This window comes from Vitis vinifera, chromosome 18 (assembly GCF_030704535.1).
Source record: "Vitis vinifera cultivar Pinot Noir 40024 chromosome 18, ASM3070453v1".
NCBI lineage: Eukaryota > Viridiplantae > Streptophyta > Magnoliopsida > Vitales > Vitaceae > Vitis > Vitis vinifera.
Window position 1 is genome coordinate 4,159,154 of NC_081822.1, and position 21,153 is coordinate 4,180,306.

Genomic DNA, 21,153 nt, shown 5'->3' on the forward strand with positions numbered 1-21,153 from the left:
AAAACAAAATATGAACAAAAGTTATATTCACTCATTACAGCAAAATCAACTATATGAAACAATCTTGCTATCTTTCTTGCTGTTTAAATACTTAGCAGACACATATAGATCACTTTTTAAATAGTTAGCAGACACAGAATAGAGAACTCTTCACTGGACACTAATGCCCTGTTCAGATGCCTCTCTGATCATATCACAAAATACGAAATCATAGAAATACCAACGCCAACCCTCTTTTTCCCATCACAAAAAATAAAAAATAATAAGTCCTCAAACCACATAGTCTTATTCCTCCCTTTTGAAATGACAATCCAACACCCTACTAGTAAAAGTACCAGGCACATTATTCAATAAATTGGATATTAAGATTATAAGCTCAAGCTGACCTTTGCATTAAAAGGGTTCAAATTGGAGAATAATGGAATATAATCAATGTCAAGAAGATGACATACACTAAAATTCAAATGTGACTGACACTGTTAAACTATATAATTGAAAGGAAGCCTAACACAATGATTGTTATCTTTCAGCAAAAAGGGGTAAAAATAAAATTACAAAATATAAAAAAGAATGAGATCATGCATCAGAAAGAATTGTTTCATTCCATAGCTGACGATGTATGTACAAGTTGTCTGACATCCCCAATGCCTCTGGTATTAGATTTTTCTTTTATAGATCCTGTACTCTCCTTCCTTTCTATACAGAATGTTGACTGTAAGTATACCGACTTGTCACAGATTTGGCATTTTATGGCCCATTCCAAAACTGGAAGAAATAAGATTCAGTTAATCCTCCCAGATTTTGAATATCCCTTCAGATGTCAACCTAAGCCTCTGCATATCCCAAGAATGTACATTGCATCTTTTAAATGTGAATTGCTTTACATGAACAAAGTCTATCAGCATTTCAAGATCCAAGGAGTCAGCAGCTATAATGTGTGAGGGAAGCTACAATGTCAGGGGCATAACTGGGAAGCTCTCACCAACTCCTACTCAATCAAAGCCTTAACGCAATGTCGAATTGAGGAGGGTACTCACAGGGCAAAAGTTGCAGCTCACATATCCAAGCAGGCAGAATACTGGTCAACCCACACATTGAACCCTTTAATTATTTGTAATTGGACATGCAGTAAACCCGGTGCAGATCCATGTATAAAAAGTCAAGCCAGGAGACTGCCATGTCAGGAGATCTAATAAAAAATTTTCTTTTTGAAGCATGTAAGCTAGAGGATTAGGCACATGGTTCTGCACAACCTTCCCAAATGCATACAGAACCAATCCAACCAAAATTTATCTTCAGTAAAAGCAACCAACCTTGGCCACTGTCTCTTCAGGTCCTCTTTTCCCTGATCTTTTCAACTAATGAAAAGTATCCTGCATAAGCCAACAGGAACTTGTTCCAAATTAACTGTGTTCCATTCACAAGATCAGCAAAAGGAGCTAATGCTTCAAGAGCTTTCGGCACTGGGAGCAAGCATCATAAAAGAAAAATAAATTATGCCTGAAGCTCCCCTAAGGCACCAAGAGAATTTGCAGACAACAAAAGCCAACTGCTATGAATCTCTCTTTGCTACAACCCCAGCAGAACTTTGCTTCTTTTGAATGCCATACTGCCAAGCATCCCGGGATTTATCAGCTGACTGATCAAAGTCATCCAAGGAATTCTCCATTGTTGGCTTTAAGGGCCGATAATTCCCATTCCTAGAAATTAATGATGCATTCGACTTCTCATCATCTTCTGACGGAGTTCCTGACTTGGACTCCACGTGCATATCCAACTGCCTATGTCTTGGCCCAGCAGACCTCAAACCCCTCATATTAGAGGAAACCTTACCTGATAATGGGCCATAAGTAGGTCCCTTTGGTACAAGAAACTCCTTGGGAAGAGAGTCCATATCCAAATAGCAACTCCTGGCTCTGGCATCAGAAATCAATGCTGCCCAGTCATCAGACTGCATCAGCGCATTAGCATTCCCCATAACCTGATAAACAACAAAACATGAAAATGATAACCAAAACTTTAGATCGTGTGTGCATGCAGTAACCTGCATGTGTACTAATGAGGCCATAAAAAGGGAACAAAGCCATACCCATAGTGCCCTTCTTGCACGAGTGAGAGCAACATTCATTCGGCGTATATCAGCTACAAAGCCCACCCCGTGACTAGAGGCACGGACACAGGACATAATAATGACATCACGTTCCTGCCCTTGGAAAGCATCAACAGTATTGATATACAAATCCTTCCCTTCTTCAGAACTTAAAACATCATCAAATTCCCGTTGTAGGCATTTCAGCTGCAGCTTGTATGGTGTGATTATGCCAACAGAAATTTTTCCCATACCCAAAGACTTCAAAGTTTTCTGGAGATGCTCATACAAACGGAGACATATTTGTGCTTCATGTATGTTCTGATAGGAGACAGATCCACCTCTGTGTGACTCCCGTCCATGTGTAATATCATAGAACACATAAGGTCTAAGTAAAGGATCCTTGTAGTATGCCTCATCAGGTAAATTAGTAACACTTTCACTGTCAGTAAGACGTCCTTGGTAAAAGTACCTTGATGGGAAATCCCGAATATGAGGGTGCATCCTGTACTGCACAGATAACAACATTGTCGGGCAGCCTGCTTGCTGGAACCTTTCAAAGAGGCTTCTACTGTATAACAATGTTCCAGCGGCTTTGCTGATTACTGTTGCAGGCAGCTGCTGAGGATCCCCAACAAGAACACAACGTGCTGCACCAAGAGAAAGGGGAGGTAGAACTGCTACTTCACTGGCTTGGGCGGCCTCATCAATAACAACCATATCAAAGCCATGAGTAAGCCTAGAAAACAATTTACGGCCGCTACTTGAGACAGTAGTGAAAACAATCTCAGCCTCATTGGCAAAACTTGCTTCAAGATTTGCACGGGCTTCTTCCAAATTGAAATTGCTTCCAGAACGGAACCTGCTTTCTAAAATGACCAGGCGGTTCATTTCAACCAGAATCTTATCCCTGCTTTCAACCACTGCTGCAAGGTTTTGAAGCAATGTGTCTCGGTTTTGGTCTCGAGCCACAAGAACATCAGGGTCAACTCCAACAGACCCCTGCGAACGAACAGCAGCTGCTGCAGCATTGAGCTCTCTTTGAAGACAAAGCATCTGCTGAAACAACTGTGCATCACGAACTTTTAACTGGTGCATCCATCCAAGAATTTCATCACGGTTCTTAACCAAAAGCTGCTCAGTTCTACGCTCAACAGAAACTGCCTGAGCAGCCCGTGTTTGTGAATCAACTCCAACTCGGGCCACATCAGGACGATAAACTTTCATCTCACCATCAATAAATCCACGATCAAGAACACGTGCCAGCAGCTCATCAGTTGCAGCATTAGAGGGAGCACAAACAAGCATTCTAGGTTTTGGGCAAAGTTTTGGAAGAGTGCGGAAGAGGTTTTGATCCATGCTCTGGAGAACTTCATCAATGGATCCCATAGAGACATTGTCAGAAGTGCTCTCATTAGTTTGCTTATAACTTTCAGGTGCTACTTTCTTAAGCAGAGCAGTGTAGTAGTGCTGATACTGAACAAGATGGATGACATTTAGCATTCCCCAGACTGTGTGTGTCTTGCCTGTCCCTGGAGGCCCTTGAACTAGAGTAAATGGCCATGGGTCTTGCCTCTTTGTCACCCCACTACTTGTGCCAGCAGCCGTATGCATGGCAGCCCATTGAATTGCTGCTAGCTGGGGACCATTGAAGGTTTTGTGTAAATATTCAACAAAGTTCGGTGTGAAGCATTCAGGCATGGCAGGGGGCTGCTCTTCATATTTTGGGAAGTGTTCTGGACTTGGATGAAGGATAGCAGTTTGCATCTGCCAAAAGAGAATATCCAGTAAAATGTGCACATGCAAACGGTATGGACTTAAAAATTGCAAAGAAGTTTTTGGTTGAAAAAATGTCACCTGTAAATTGAGACGACGAAATGCATGAAGAGCAATGTACTCCCGCTGGGTGGTTGCAAGAGAACCAAGCACTGTTAAATACCAGATACCCTTGGGATGAAGTTTCCTTAGAATATGATCATCAACCTTGCTGGAATTAAAGGAGAAAAGAAAGTTGTTATGACTATTGGATAGAAGAGTAAAATTGACAAATAAAAGAAACAAGTTCATAATGACAGAACATTCAAAATAACCATCCAAGAAGAGAGAAACCGGTAATCCATGTAACCTGTTAGGATCATATGAATCCCCAACATAAAAATGGAGGATTGCACCCACAGGATCACGAGTGTCAATTGGATTGTGTCGTCTGACAGTACCAGCCACACGTCCACTGATCTCCGCCTCTTCATCATCTTCAATTGAAGATGTGTTATTCCTCTTGGATCTAACTGCTTAACATCATTTTGATATTTGTCACTTAAACTGAAAACAAATACATATATACTGGAAACCCAGACAAGCTAAAATTAGTTCTATTATCAAACCTGATCCAGGCCTGGGAGCCGAAAGAATTGCAACATCACCCTCTTTAAATGTCCACTTGCATTCATTTGCTGGAAGGACTATCACATCATACCATCCTAAGGCAATAAACAAAGAAAAAAACCTTAATACAAGAAAAATAGAAAAAAGAACCAGGATACCCTAGGAGGAATCTTTCAACAAAATTTAATACAACAAGATTCCGATAACAAGGCAAAATCCATAGCCATAAAACTATGTTCCAAAACATATATTCACTAAGTTTCCAGGAATGCAACAAATCTCATTGATTATATCCAGCTGTAAACTAAAACATATTACATGTAAATAACAGTCCAACATGATTTGTTTGTAGTCATTAATAGAGTTGCTTATGATACCAGCCAACCAAATTTAAGTTTGCAGCCTGTTCATGGAAGTGCAATTTGAAGCTTAGTAGCATATGTCCTGGAAAAGGAATATACACAGCTACAGAACTGAAACCTCAAGACGTTACTTTCATAAGAATGAAAGCAGTAGCAGCATTGCCAGATTGCAATTTCAGCATAAATAAATTAGGCTCCGTTTGGATACACTTCCATTTTTTTGTTTTAAAAAATGAGAAACTTCTATGTAAAACCTTATAAAAAAAAGTATAAACTTACCATATCTCCTTCAAAATTACTTTCAAAATTTGAGGTAGTTAAATTTTTTTTTAAAACCTCAAAATTTCATCAATTTTTAAATTTATTATATTTTCAATGAAAACCTCTAAGAGTTCTTTCATTTCATGTAATAGTTACTACTACTATTTTTTGTTTTTAAAAACAAAAAAATAGGAACTACATCCAAACAGACACTCAATTATTTAATTACCAACTTTCAACAATAAACTAAAATAAATCCAGTGTTTTGGAGGGGTACCTCTTTCTCGCCTTTCAATGCTTTTTATCCGGACCATTGCATGTAGATCTCTTGAAACTGTTTCAGTTAACTCCTCCCAGGTGCTATAGAGTTGTGCTCGGCATTCCTCAAAAAGCAAAGGCTCAAACACTCTAATATATTCTTCTACAGATTCAAACCGACCAGGAACACATTGGAGCTCAGTCTCCTCTGATGCACAAAAATAATAATTGTTATATACAGGCAACAAAAGGACCAGAAACAAGGAATGCTCTTCAAAAAGGAGGGCCAAAGCAGAAAGCAATAGAACAGTTAACAAATATGAATGGAACCTGGCAGCAAAGCCCACACTATCATTATCAAGGTTTATGACAAAAGTATTATTAATGAAATATTTGGTTACATGTAAAAAGGGAAATTCCCCAAACCTGCGCCAAATTCATATACACATTACAAAACATCAGTAGAAACTTTTATTTGCATACACAAGTAATGAAATATCCTCAGACGTCTCATTTCAGAAAAAATCGGTCAAATACTAATAAAATCAATTTCATAAAATAATGAATTAAATATAACTCTATTTTTTCCTTATATTACATTAGCTTGAGAGATCCCTGAACACAAAATTCATGATTATGGCTCAATTACTCTAAATTCTCAGTATGCCATATATAAATTCTTCCATCCAACAGGCTCTCCAGATGGTTGGACGCCCACCACATGAAGCTGTAGGAACCCCCTCCGCTATGCGTGGGCCTGAGCAATACAAACATCAGCTTTTACTCATTTCAAAAAACTTATACAACGCATCCTAGTTCACTGACAAATCCATATTACCAACAATAGAGAAGTAAAATAGCAAAGGTTGGATTTGGACAAATGGCAAACAAATGTACAGTTCCAGAAATACTTCATTCTAACAAGCTGAATTATTTAATAACAAAGTATAAACAATCAATTTGATTCCACCTCTCAAGAAAAACATGATTCAGAAACATTGAAATATCATAAGATAATACAGCAACATTTAGAACAAATCTACTAATGTCTGATTTCCATTTCTTAAAATTCCAATAGCCAAAATTTTCAGCACAGAATCCAAACTTTTGTCATTAGCAGAAGCCTGATAGTCAAGGGAGGACAGAAGTGGAAAGAAATTGAGATCAAACAACCACAAAGTCAATAATCCTCATGGAAATTGAGATCAAAAGTTTCAATAACCCACATTAAATAAAATACTGAAACTAATGCGCATGCAACAACCAATGGAAGAAAAAAATATCCACGTTCAATGAAACCATGAACCATTCACCATAAACCATTAACCAGCTGTATTATAAAATAATCCCATACCTGGGTGATGCCAAAACTTTTCATTTGTCACCTCCCGTATAAGGCGTTCCACTGAAGTATCTTGATATTGTGAGCTCACTGTAGTTTGCATTTTGGCAGGAGGATGTTTTTTGTTTACCAATTTTGATTCACTTTGATTGATCATAGATGGCTTCCTGCCAGAAAACTGTGAATTCTTAAATTGCCTTGAATCTGTGGGCTTCCATGAACTCTGTCTTGGAATTGTTGGTGGGTGCACCTCTGCAGAAATATCATTAGCACTATTTAGCCTCCTAGGTCTACCTAGAAGTCCAGAATTCATATCATTGTTACTTTCAGATTTAGGTTCATTAGATTCTACAAGATTTCCTCCTCCTCCTTCATTAGATGATAAATCCACTTGTTTCTGATCTTTAATCATGGAATGATTCTGCTTTTCTCCAATGCGTTCAGCAGGTGGAGGAACAGAACGAATTTCTTTAACAATTCGTGTTGTAATAGGTGCTGGAAAGTTTTGTCTTCTTGGAGTGGAAGTTTTCATAGGGCCAGCTTGCTTGACATCTTCCAAATTAAGAAACACAGTCTGCCTGGTTCTTTTTTTCCCAAGCATCGCTTCTTTGTGTTGGTCAAGCTTATGCTTTTTTCCAGGATTATTTGCACATTTCACAGCAAAGCTTGCTTCAACTCCCTTAACTTCTTTCAGTTTTGGTACTAAACCAGGTTCTTCCTGACCATCCATGGGACCCACATCACCTTTACCATTGCCTTCTGAATTTCTGCTACTGTTACTTCTCTGATCATGTGTGTCTGGATCCAACGTTACAGAGGCATGACTATTATTTTCCTCCTTGGTACTTTCAAAAACTTTTATATCACAAGAAAGTGTCTCTGCAGCCACACTAGAAGCATGGTAATCCATCTGCTCAGACATTGCTTGAGCTTTACCAGATCCACTAACTGACTGCTCTTGCATACTACTGCTTCCATATACATTAGCTGAGCTTTCATCATCAGACCATTCCCCTTCTTCTCTTTCAACAGCTTGAGCATCTGCAGGACTCGAAACTAGCTGCAGTCCTGCATTTGTTTCATCGCCATTACCGGCATTAGATGATGAGGCAAACTTTGAATTCTGATTCCCAGCCCTCTTTTGTTCAACAGGCTCTTCAGAGACATTAGCTCCTTTAGGCCGAACAAAAGGCTGAAAGCCCGAAACGGAAGATGCATGTGTAAAAGCATGGTTATTTAGGATTCGTTGAGGACCTGATGATGTAGAAAACAAGTCAGGAGTATGGGAATTTAAGGAAGGAAGTGCCTTCTGAGGCTGGAAGCTAAAGACACCATCATTCTCTTCTTCATCTTCTGCAGGGGGTTCATTAAGATCAAATAGTGGTCTTCCTCGAGAACCCATCTCATATATAAATGCATACAAATGGAAAAGGATATCCAAACAGGTAGTACTGACACACTTTGGGCTTCAATTTTAGTAGAAAATGCACATGACATGCCAACAGTGAAGACGAACAGCAAACAACCCTTAGACCTGTGTATTAATAAAAAAAATTGTGAAAAAACTGATCATGGTTTCTTCAAATCAAGTTCATCAAATTCATATATAACAAATTCTAAAGGGAAGGAAATCATGGCAAAATGCATATATAGATGCAAATAAAGCAAATATTGAAACCTGAATTTAAAAAACAAACCAATACCAACGCAAGGAAATTTTAACCGGGATGTGGGTACAAACCTTCCATTTGGAAATAACAACCGATAAGAACTGAAAAGTTTCAAACGGAAGAACCAGAATCAAACCCCAACCCCACCCTTTTAACCCTGGAAAACAATAAATATGTGCACAACCTCCAATTATATATTCTCACAGATGTGAAAATATATAAAACTTGAAAAATAAATATTTCAATAACAACTTGAAATTGCTGCTACATTTTCAAATCATCATACACAGATAAGTCCAGTGCAATGACACAGGACTGATAAGAGTCTCAAAATTCGAAGAAGGCCATGTAAATTTCTGCAGACAGAGCTACTGCACACTCAAAAACAGGGCATTTAAAATGCATAATAGAACATTACCAGAGTAGAAAAAGTGCTAATTGTATAAGCGCTAATCATGTACACAGAGAATACACAAGGCACATACCAGAAGAAGGGGAAAAAAAACAAAGAAAAACAGAAGGCTTGTTCACAGCCTAAGCAACCGCCATACTGTCAATCAAATCAAAGAGAAGGCAGTTTCTCATCAATCCTAAGAAACACCTGGACCTTACAAACAAAGTGTAGCATAAGTTTAGATGTTCAGAGTCTTCAGACATCATCACCGCAAGGAAAATTCAGATAGGGCAGTGAAAAGTCTATTTCAAAGAGTGTTTTCAAATACATAATTGAATAGGTTCAATTAACAGCTATGTCATTACTGTGAGAAACCTAAAACACATGAATGCCCCTATACTTCAAAAAACAGTAAATAACACAAACATTAGATGTAATAGAATTTAATATGCATAAATACATGGACATACACACACGTGTGTGTGAAACACATTCAAGAATCATAAAATTGGATTTACAATGTAGATACATAGTTCAAGAATCATGGGCACCAAAGTAGCAAACTAAACACAAAGCTTAAAACCCTAATGCAAAATTAAGGGTAAACAACCAGAATCCATGCATCATCCAAAAGCAAATCAACACCATGTTCTAAGTCAAATTTCAGATAAAGACCACAAAGGAAAACCAAGAAACCACCATCCAACAAATCAATACAGATCCAAACCCTAAATCCCCCAAATAAACCAATCCCAATCACAATCTTCACCCACTGACCCATATGCAATATAGCATTTTTTTTCTAGGGTTTCAAGAATCATACACTCCAAACCAATCAAAGAGCGCAACCATTCTATCCACAAAACCTAGAATCCCAATAAATCAATATCCATCACATAAAACCACAGACAGATCGAACCCAGTCCTGAGATTATACAGCATCATGTATCAACATAATAATGTGTTGAGAAACAGTCAAAACATGTTTTAAGTGTTTTTGATCTATCTTTTTTGCTCCTAATCTTCTGTATTCCCACAATCCTAAACCTTTTCTTGCAATAAATTAAGCCAAAAATAATTGAAAAAAAATTAGAATATTCTGAAGTGGGAAAAGAGAATTTTACCTCTCGGGACCTCATTGAATCTAGAGAGAGGAAGAGGAGATGGAGAGAGAACACAAGAAGGATGCAAATATGAGAGAAAGAGGGTGTGGTAGCGGGTTTATATAGGAAATATCGAACCCAACCCGCCGCCCGGACTTTTCTCCGTCCGCCGTTAAATAATTCCCGGCCAATTGGTTCTTTTGGAATTTTATAATAAATTTATCCTTTTAAAGAAATAAACATTACTTTATTTACCAGAAACTCCTTTTCTTGTTTAGTTATTTGCAAGCCATGTCCTCTTAGAGGTTTGAATTTACGAAACAGCCTAAGAGATCAGAGCGTAACGATAACGATGGAGGGTAATCTTGCCTTTTCAGTAAACTTCAGATTAGGCTAATCCGTAGAATTATGACAAGGTGTAGGAACTCACACGTATCCCTGTCTGCACCACCATCTCTGATCGTCCATCAGACCTCCAGACTCGATCGAGTGGAGCCCAGCACATGCCACATGCAACATTTTCTGCCATTTTGATTAGATTTGTGCAGTGTTTAGGCTTTAATGCGACACGTAATATGTAAGGAGCACTTGCCATTTTGATGATTTCCTAGGGCAATACTGTCTTTTCCAAGTGAAATAACCACAATCCCACGTGCGACTAAGGCGCATGCAGGCACAGTCCTATCATATCACAACAGAGTGTTTTTGATCATGTGCGATGCTCGGTTCAGATATTTACACATCAGGCCACTTGTAATAGGAGCGTGACGGTCACTCTCTGTGTTGGGCCGTGGAAAATGGTACCGCTGCGCAAAATAGCAAAAATATTTTATTTAGTATTTTGCTTTCTTCTTAGATCCTTTGTTCAATCACCAATCATGACTCCATGGAACAGAAACACATAAAAAAAATAAATAAATAAACAAAAAAAAAGACATGCCCTCCATCGTAGTCACCATTTTTCACCTCAAAGTCCATAACACTCCTCTTTTTCCCTCTTCTTGGGTAGTTAAAATATTAATAAATTTTCATATTTAGATTTTGATGGGAGAAATTTGGCTCAGTATATTGCTTTTATAAATATATTTGCTTTACATTTTTCCCAATAAATAAAGAAATAATTCCCTAAGATTTTGTTACAGTTTCTAATTGAATAAGAAAAGTACAAGTCCATATTTCCATGTGTAATATTTATTTATTTTTGGGTTTTTGATGAAGTGGGGAATATGGATAGGAGCAGCAGGAGAAGCATGTGAATTGGTCAAAAGTGAAGAAAATGGATATAAGGGTATTTCGGTCACTTTATAAACCAATTCCTAAACGTACGGTGACAGGTGCATGGAAAGTTGGGAAGCTTTTAAAGTAAATGAGGATTAGTTTGTAAGTTTCGGGAGATTCGGTTGAGGGATTAATCAGGGTTAAGTTAACTGCGGCTAAAGAAGTCAGAGATGACATTGGTGCCACTGGTGCGTGACTAAACTACCATTTATGGTTTGTTGGTGACACTCTGGTTGGTAAAGCATTTATTAAATTTAAATCCCATACGCCCCATTCTCAAATGGTGAAACACTGAAACCCCTCCTTACCCACACAGATATAAAGGTTGTGAAACCCTAGCCAGTAGCCACCGCCAACCATCCTAGGGTTTGGGCCTGTGGCCGACTTCAATTTCTCCCACTCAACACCTTCTATATTTTTCACCGGACCCAACTTGTGGGCTCTAAAGATCATTTCATTGTCATCACCATTACAAGTGTTTATATAATGGTAAAACTATCTTTATAAACGTATATAATCAAAGGCGGCCTGGCCCCTCATGAGCCATGACATGTAGCTTTCCTCAAGGCTGATCACCGCACTAGGAAAGTGTGCGTGGAACATTTAAAATGACCAATAGGAACAGCCACTTAGCAACGATGAACTCAACAGGCGGGCGTTGAATTTGACTCACTTCTTGTTACCCATTTTTCAAAGCACGAAAATAGGTGCAAAACTAAGGTTCTACTTCTTGACCATTATTTATCGGATCAATAAACCTTATTTACTGTGTTATAATTATCGTTGACCCAACCCCATGTCGTATTGCGCAGAAAATTGAAAGGAAATTCGTATTGTGCAGAAAATTGAAAGGAAATTCCACCATTAACCGTTTCATTTATGTGTCCCTTTACAGTTTTTCTGATTTTGAACTGTCATGATTCCCTACAAATTCCTTAGAGTTATGTTTTATGAAAATATGGTTAATTATGGATATATCAGTATTTTAATTTTACGAACATATTGAAGTTATCATGATTCGTGACAAACAACTCTAAATATTACGTTCATGATTCGTGACAAATTACTTAGAGTTATTGTAGATGAAAATATTGGTAATTACATATCAATCAATATTTTTATTTTACGAATATATCGGATATACATAAACCGAAATTTGTTGGTGACCTAAAAAAATATTAAGAAAAACTTTAAAAAATTATATAAAAAGTATAAATAAATATTTTAAAGTTATTTTATAAAAAAATGAATTTATATAGTTTATTATATTTCATATTAAAATTATTTACGTCGATAAAAAAATATAAATTTTATAAACATATATTTATTATTATTTAGCATTATATATTATTTTATAATAATATTATAATAACATATCTAATTTTTAAATATATTTAATATTAAAATTATAAATCATTTTAATTTAAATATATTCAATGATATTAAATAAATATCAATACATGTATACTTTTTAAAATTTTTATATTTTTTATATTTAATAAATATGTAGATTATATAAAAAAAACATATTAAGAAAATTATAATTAAACGTAAAAATAAAATAATTAGATTTAATTTATTTAATAAAAAAAAATTTGAAAATTTGGTTAAATATAAAAAAATATCAATTGATTGATATATCTTTCTAAATTTGATATCAACATCTACAAATATATCAAATATATAACAATATATTAAACTTTATCCTCACTAACCTTTCTTTACATTAGAGAATGTGTGAAAACGAAGGTACTATTTTTTTAGAAAACTATTTTCTTATTATTAATGTTTATAAGTCATTGTACTTATATATTTTTCATAATTTTTTTTTTCTTTTTTTAATGAAATCACACTCTTAATTATAACTCTCATTTTTATGTTTTTGTTAAAAAAAAAAAAAAAATTAATCCAACCTATGGTAATCACCTTAGAGGGGGATGAATAGGTGATGGTTTCTTTTTGTAAATTTAAATTATATGAATGTAATAGATAATTAGAAGCAAATATATAATAAAACAATATAAAAACAATTAATTGCATATAAAGTAAAAGAGTAGAGAATAGATAATGCAAATACAATATTTTATAGTAGTTCGATGCAACCCAACCTATGTCCACTCTCTTTTAACTTTAATTCCAAACTTGAGGTTCTATTAATTCAATGCTTTTAAGTAATACAATTGGATTATGGTTCCAATCATTCCTCTTGAACATTTGACTCAAAACACTTTTTACAATCCTCAAAAGATACCCTACTATTAAACAACCTCTCAAGTGATACCTCATACTTGAGAATCTTTAAGTGATATTTCACATTTAGATTCTTTATCTCGATTTACAAATAATTTCACAAAATCCTAATACAAAACCTTAGGAACAAATGATACAAGAAAATTATGATTGAATAATGCACTAACTATATGTAAGTTTTAGAACAATAGTGCATTAAAAAACGTTATTCCAGGGCTCAAAAGTATTTAAGAAAGATTTAGGATTGTTAAGTTTTTTAAATAATGAAGATGAAAACTTTTTTATAAATGAAAACAACAAAACTAGTCGTTGGGGGTTCGACCGGTTGAAATGGGGGTCGATCGGTTGATTAAATGTTAACATTTAATGTTTGACAGGTGACCGTTGAACCCTGATTGCCCTTTGACCGGATCTCAATTGATTGAGGTTCAGCCTCAACCAATTGAGGTTCAACTTAGACAAATTGAACAACCATTCTGGAATAAAAAAAAAAAAAGGTTTTTACACCCTTTGACCGGTTGAACTAAATAGGTCGATCCGTTCCTCATCCGATTGAGCTATTTTTGGCTTAACAATCATTATTTTCAACTAAAAACCTTTTAAACAAAATTGGAAAACATTTAACATAAGGTTTTGGTTAAAAATATGAAATCATCCAATTTTAAAGGATTTAAAACAAATTTACTTTTGAATAATTGTGGTGCATAAATTAATGATGCGATGCATAAAAAACTTAGTGCACCAACAACATTACAAAGAGATCATATGAAGTTTAAGTCTTGAAAAACATTTATCTTTGAGGTTTTCTTTTTATTGAATTCTCTTTGGCTTGATTTTGTCTTTATGACTGTCACTTTAGAAATCTCTTTTCCTAATCACATTTGAAATATAATAATTAGTTTAAAATATTGTTTTATTATCATCAAAACCGAAATTAATCAAAACTTGGTTTAACGGTTTTCAATACTTAATTCATTTTCTATTATATAAATTTTTTAATTTTTATAACACCCATATTAATGGTTTTCCTTTAATTTTCCTTTTTATTAGGCTATTTTATTTAATCGATAATTTGTTCATTTGTTAATTAGATGCAACTTACTTTTTTTAAGTCTTATAAATTTTAAAACAATTTTGAACTTTATCAAATTCAAATTTAGGTTATTTGGAGTTGTACAATTTAGGGCAAGTATGCATGGTAAAGTTTTTTGAATGACTAATAATTTCTATCTCTAAATTGGTATTTGATTTAAAAAAGGTATCTTTGAAATGTTTTAAAATTATGAACCTCTTCATGATTAAAAAAAAAAGGGTTTTATAATATATATATATATATATATATATATATATATATAATTTTAAAAGGTGTAAGCGTGGACTTTTATGAATTTTAAAAAAGTATAGTTTTTTTAAAATAAAAAAAAATTGATGCTCTAACTTTTTATTTAAAAAGTAATTTTTGATTATAACAAATATCAAATATCTTATCATGAAACTTTTATTGTACATGTAAAACTATGTACCATTTTCTCATATTCAATGGATTATTCAAGTAAGAAACCATTTATAGTTTTTTACATGGTTTTTTCATATACAAATTTGAAATAAGTAATAAACTATTAATTTAGTTTTTGATTAAAAAAATACCTATTCACCCACGTTATGATTCCATCACTTTCCACTGTGGTTCTAAACATCAATTTATTTGGAATGGTTTCTAATTATAAGAAAAAATGGTTAACTTTTTTCTCATTCCCTTAAATTTTAACAAAATATACTCCATACATTAATTTCAAATTTTATTCTATCTTATTTTACGTAAGAAAATATATGAATGAAAATAAGAAATAAAAATAATAGTAAAAGTATTTAATCAAATTTCAAATCAATAAAAACTATATGTATTCAACAAAAAAACCTTTAACTAAAATTAAAATTTATAAAAAATAAAAATTTTATAATCTCATATAAAATCTCAAGCAATATAATATATGTTTTATTTGTTAATATAAAGTTATGGTATATATGTTTATCAAAACTTGTACAATACGAAGCATCATAAATTGAGAAAAGTACTTTCTATCTAAAAAAATTGATTGAAAATTTGAAATTGGCCACTAGCAATTCTATCTAACGTCACTTTTGTTAAGATGATTATGAAAAAAAGAAATGCAATTATTCACACACGAATATATTTTAAGAATAAATTAATATTTTTCTTTCATCTCAATTTATTTTTTTATGTGGTTTTATTTCCATATTTTAGTATTTAAAATCCCCTAAGATGCATACACGTAGGAAGAGAGTGCTACTTTCACGGTTTCACCCACTTCCATTAGTTGACACAAATTTTCACGGGCATCTTGAATGGCCTGATCTCATCTCACAAGTCACAGCATGGAGCCATTTTTTATGACGAGCAAGTCAAGCTAAGTAGCCAAGGAGTAAGCACACATGGTAATTTGTTTAGTTTAGGTTGAAGCGTGAATGAGTTGGGGAGTATGGTTTGTCTTTTGACTCTTTTTAGGACCCTACAGGGTGATTGAACGTGACAAGCCAACTATAGTCTATAATTGCCCTACGTCTGTTGAGAATCCAAAGACGACACGCTCTTCACTTGTTCATTACACACATTTTTCTTGCCTGCCTTCACGGAAGCAATCCCCATCTAACTTTCACCTCTACTCTCCCTTCTATTATGAACATTTAACACCCTCACAATTTCCTATATTATATTCATTCAAGCAAAACCAATTGGTAAAATCGCATTTGGTTGGCTAGAACCTTAAAAGATGTAAAATATTTCTTTTAAAATGAAAAAAAAAGAAATATATCTAATTCCCACAACTTTTTTTCCCACTTGCCCTTTCAACAATCTCTTTTTTCGTGTTTAATTAATAAAGTCTATAACTTTTTACAAGCATTAGTGTAACATTAATTAATGTGAGTCACGACATATGGAGTTACTATTCATCATTCTCAAATATTTTAATTTCTCCAAATATAGTATGGTGTATATGAATATTGCTCACATATTTGTCTTTCGCAAGTGTTGTGTGTGCTTTCTAGGGTGTGGATCATTTTTTATGCTTTAGATGGTAACATTTATTTTATTGAGTTAATACCGATACCAAAAGTAACAATATAAAAATAGTAATTAAGAAAAAACATAATCATGAAAAAAAACATAAACTTTTTAAGTATTTGTTTCATAACATCTTATTAAAAAAGACAATATCAGAACAATCATTGAGTTTAAATAGTATTTAAACTACTATCTTTTTACTTTATATATTCATAGAAGCTTATAGAATTATCGTTCATTATATTTATTAATACGTACTTAATGATTAGAACGCGTGTGATGTTAAGACCAGACTACTAACTACTATTTATTGATGTATTTATTAGATGCCACCACAATGGTGATTTACCAATATAACATGACATATGTCGAAGGAAGTTCTCATTGCACAATTCTTTAAATAATAAAATTAAATTGATGTCCGAAGAAATATTCATAAAATCTCTCTCCAATATGGGTTTAGAATCAAACATTACTCCTCTTTTAAGTTCATTAATTTAAACTCATATAACATTTACCTATCTTTTCTCCTTGTACAAACATATGGTGCCAACCTTCCTCCATTTTAACTAATTTTCCACATTGATTTATTTTGTAATTTAATTTGATTTCAAATAAATTCTGCAATATGATTTTCTTTCCCATGACTACCTTCATTTAATTCAAATATCATCATCATCATCATCATTAGTGATCGTCTTCATTTAATTATATTTTTTTATATGTATTTAAAGTGTAATAATGTTTGTATAGAATTTGATCAATTTTTATTAAATTAATTAAAAAAATAATAATATCCCATATTTTCATTGTCGGCAAAATTAAAGAGAGATTTTCTTACCGCTGAAAATTGAATCCCCGATTAGGAATCCTAAAATGCGCGCACTATGTGTAAAGCTGAGGCAATTGGTGGGCTGAAAACATAGAAATTGAGCTTAGTATGTGCGGCTGCGGCTGCGGCTTGCAACGAGAGAGAAGGTGATGAAGAATGGGGGAAGCTATTCGTAGAATACTGGGAAGATGGTCCAGTGGAAAGCGGTACTCCCTCTGCTCATCTTCTATTTACTCGTGTTTTACGAAGAAAGGGCTTCCACTCCGTCATGCGTTGTAGTCCCTCAGGGAGGTGTCCAGGAAGCCGTGGGAGACGATCCTGAGGATTTGAAGGTTATGGTGGTTGCCAATCTGCTCTTGCTGGGATCCAAAGCTGGCTATCTCAATCTCTTTTTCAGAGATTTCTACTTGTCCAAGTTCTTTAAGGTATCTTCATGTCTATTCCTCATTTTCTTATCGGTTTGAACCCTAGAAAATACTTTAGGGTTAGGGTACTTGAAATTAGATGGTCAGCGAACACTGATAAGTTAGAAACATTGATCTTAGGTTGCTATTTGTTTTGGAACATGATTTCTATTTATCTGAAAGAAAAAGAACAACAATTATAGAGGAACCGAGGAAATGAGTTTGGGGCGTGAAAATTTCACAGCACTGAAATTTCTACCTTTACTTCATATACTCCGGTAGATTCATGTGGAGCCTGTGAAGTTGATAGTGGAGCAGAAAATTGAGCTGTCCGTTCTAGAGACGCATACGACCTCTGTCATGCCACCACTCCTATAGCCACCTCCAATGCAAAGACCTTCCACTCTCACCAATATCATCAACAACAGTTATTGTTTGAAATTGTTCATATTATTCTCTAACACCAAATGATTTGATCATTTCATCATTTGCCACCTACTGATATGTGAATCAGAAATCTTTTGCAAGTTTGAAACCCGATATGCTGCTAGTCTTGGGAGATATTTCTGCAGAAGGGTCAGACTTGACGAGAAGTGAATGGATACCTGTGCTTCATCAATTTCGCAGGATGTTGGGCCCCTTCCTTGCTCTTCCATTTTATGTCATTCTTGGAGATAGGGATGTTGGTGAATGCAACCAGCTGAATGCAAAATCTGTTTATTGGGTAGCTAAAAATTTTCCAGGATTGGATTCAGCAGGTTGTGGCGCTTTTGAAGTGAGTAATATCAGTTTTGTCTCACTCAATGCTGTGGCATTGCTTTGTGGCAACAATGGTTTACGTTTTAGTGTTGAGAAGGTGATTGAAAGGGAAAGCATAGATCTGCAAATGGACATTGAAGGCACAACTGAAGAGTTAAATGAGCTAAAAAAGTTTGGAGAGACTTCCCATAACTTGGAATGGAGAGAAAATGCTATGTCATCTGGATCTGGTCCTGTCCTATTACTTCACTTTCCATTGCACCACACAAGCAACTGCAGTGGGGATGGTGTTCCTACCCGAAGCTATAATTCATTGTTTGAGAGGACAGAAATACCAGGGAGTAGGTAGGTGCACTTGTTTCATCTTTAGCGATTTATCGAAATTATGTATATATGCTTAAAAAGCCTATTTGTTATTTCTTATTTGACAGAATGGTTTATAAATTACAATTTTTCACTGATCTCTTTAAGATGAATTGTAAAAGTTGAAATTCAAGTGATTGGGATGGGGATGTTATAGGTTCTAATTTCTGAGTCCTGGCTAGAACAGAAAAATTAAAACGTTACCAATAAAAAATTGTAAATGCTGGAATTTGCATAAAAAGTAATACTGAAATATGGTCAGATTGAGAAAACTAATATAATTATCAAATTGTTGTACTACTTTGTTGATCCTGGCTCATCAACATAGCTATGATTTGTATTGGGGTGATTTTTCAACAGAAACTTCTAACAACATGTTACATTTATACCTAAACTGTTACTATTCCATTCACTAATACTAAATTTTTTAAGAACTATAAATGTGTTAATTTCTTTTATGCACCTTGAAATTCAATTTTGTGGGTATTGTATGTACTGCTAGAAGTTCAATTATGATTTTCTCGAACCTATTTTAGGCAGCTTGTTGGGACTGGACCATATGAGTTACTGCATACTCTCCCACCAAATGCTACTGAATACATATTTCAAGCTCTCAGACCAAGGTAACTCAATGTTGTTGGATTTATAAAAAGTCGCTCTGCTTATTATTTATTTATTTTTTGTTTTCTTTCTCAAGTATGTCTCTTGTATTGCAAATCTGATTTTTTTATTCCTTTGAGAGGTTTCTTGCCATTTATGTGTTTGGTAATTAATTTTTGAGACATGATCTCAAGACAAATAGCGGTGCAACTTTTAGCCCTTGTCTTGGCCCTGTAATTGATGAAACAAATTATAAGTGTTTTGTTCTCTTATGCAGTTACATGGGATTCCACATCTTATGACCTAGGTGTTCTGTTTTATTTTTGGTCTGTTCCATGGGCATGAGAATTTGTAATTATAATGGTCACATTTGAAATCAATTTCCAGTTACTGTAGTTCTTTAATACTGTGAATATCGTTTCCTGTCTTTATAGAAATCCTTTGGCACTTATTTTGAGGTGTACTTCTGAGCATTGAATCAGATGCCATTCAACCAGCTACTATAAGACATAATGCCTGACACATGAGCCCTTGGAGTCATGACCCAGGTTGCTTTTAAATCAGGTCAATACCACCAGTTAGGGGTGTAACACTGCAACCATGCTTTTGGGAAATTTATAACTTCATAAGTTGAAGCTAAACCTTGGATGCATGAAAGAGTTTAGGGAGGAGCTAAAGAAGTAGTACATATTCCACTTGATTTGGCCTTGGTTTGACGAGCTATGTACTAATAAGGTGTTTCTGGATGTAAGGGCTGGCATACTCACCATTTAGGTTATGGGTTAAAGTTCCACTAAGCACAGTCATAAGTATTCTTCATCATTTATAGTTGGTGTTCCAATTATGTGATTTAGACAATCTGTCCTCTATCCTAATTGTCTTCTGCCTAATTTCTTTATGAAATCCATGACTCTTATTTGGGGATCTTTACCCTATGTTGCAGGATAGTATTTAGTGCTCACAGTCACCGATTTTGTGATCGTACCCACCCAGATGGAACTCGTGAGGTAACTGTTCCAGCCATGACATGGAATGCAGGGGATGACCCTGGATTTGTTGTTGCTACTTTCAGAAAGAATAGAGGAGCAGTAATCATCAGTCATTGCTCTCTTGCTAGGGAATCTCATATACTAATTGCTTATATTTCTCTACTGATTCTGTTTATGTCAATGATATTTGTAGCAAAGCAAACACAGCATATCTGAGAAGTTTAATGCAATGGTGGTATAATCTCTCCTACACCATATATATATACTGTAATACATTTCATCATTTTTTTTTATGCCAATGATAAAGTTCTTACTGTTCATGCTGTTTTGGTAAAACCAAGTTTTGATTGATTGAAGGAAATCAATTTGGGAACAATGGTCCTATCTATAAGTTGTATTTTGGCAATGCATGCATATAATTACATTAGGCTAGTCGAAGTTGGAATCATGATGAAGGGTGAACATTAAGCATGTCTAAACCTTGTACAGGAATTGGATCTGTTCACTTGGCATTTGATAGCAAATGTTCATCCTTTAGACTTGAGCTCTATTGGAACAAGTGGAGCCATCTACAAATTTTGGTGGAAAAAGGTTGGAACAACTTGATGTCAGGAAATCCTAGATTTTGATGCCAACCCAAAATGGATTAGATTTCCTTTTGGATGAATTCATGACAAATGCATGAATCACTTTGGAAATGTTTCATTGTTCTGGGTTGTACATGCTACA

At 34.6% G+C, this 21,153-nt stretch overlaps 2 protein-coding genes across 5 annotated transcripts; one reads left to right on the plus strand and one right to left on the minus strand.

Moving 5' to 3' along the window:
* Window positions 1-371: 371 nt before the first annotated feature.
* LOC100255680 (uncharacterized ATP-dependent helicase C29A10.10c) lies at window positions 372-10,061 on the minus strand. 4 transcript variants are annotated; one of them, XM_059734829.1, is made up of 9 exons: window positions 9,886-10,056; window positions 7,952-8,231; window positions 6,710-7,765; window positions 5,375-5,563; window positions 4,474-4,569; window positions 4,215-4,377; window positions 3,947-4,076; window positions 2,090-3,856; window positions 372-1,981 (listed from the first exon to the last, which is right to left on the minus strand). In XM_059734829.1, the coding sequence occupies exons 2-9, from the start codon at window positions 8,097-8,099 to the stop codon at window positions 1,553-1,555; spliced, it is 3,978 nt and encodes a 1,325-aa protein (XP_059590812.1). In that variant the 5' UTR covers window positions 8,100-8,231; window positions 9,886-10,056; the 3' UTR covers window positions 372-1,552. The 4 variants fall into 4 exon arrangements, with proteins under 4 accessions (XP_059590812.1, XP_059590813.1, XP_010664308.1 ...); XM_059734830.1 differs by having other exon boundaries at window positions 6,710-8,050; window positions 9,886-10,061; XM_010666006.3 differs by having other exon boundaries at window positions 6,710-8,231; window positions 9,886-10,061.
* Window positions 10,062-17,312: 7,251 nt separating this feature from the next.
* On the plus strand, window positions 17,313-20,744 carry LOC100260752 (uncharacterized). Its single transcript, XM_010666009.3, has 4 exons — window positions 17,313-17,734; window positions 18,228-18,817; window positions 19,372-19,458; window positions 20,379-20,744. The coding sequence occupies exons 1-4, from the start codon at window positions 17,498-17,500 to the stop codon at window positions 20,638-20,640; spliced, it is 1,176 nt and encodes a 391-aa protein (XP_010664311.1). The 5' UTR covers window positions 17,313-17,497; the 3' UTR covers window positions 20,641-20,744.
* Window positions 20,745-21,153: the final 409 nt, after the last annotated feature.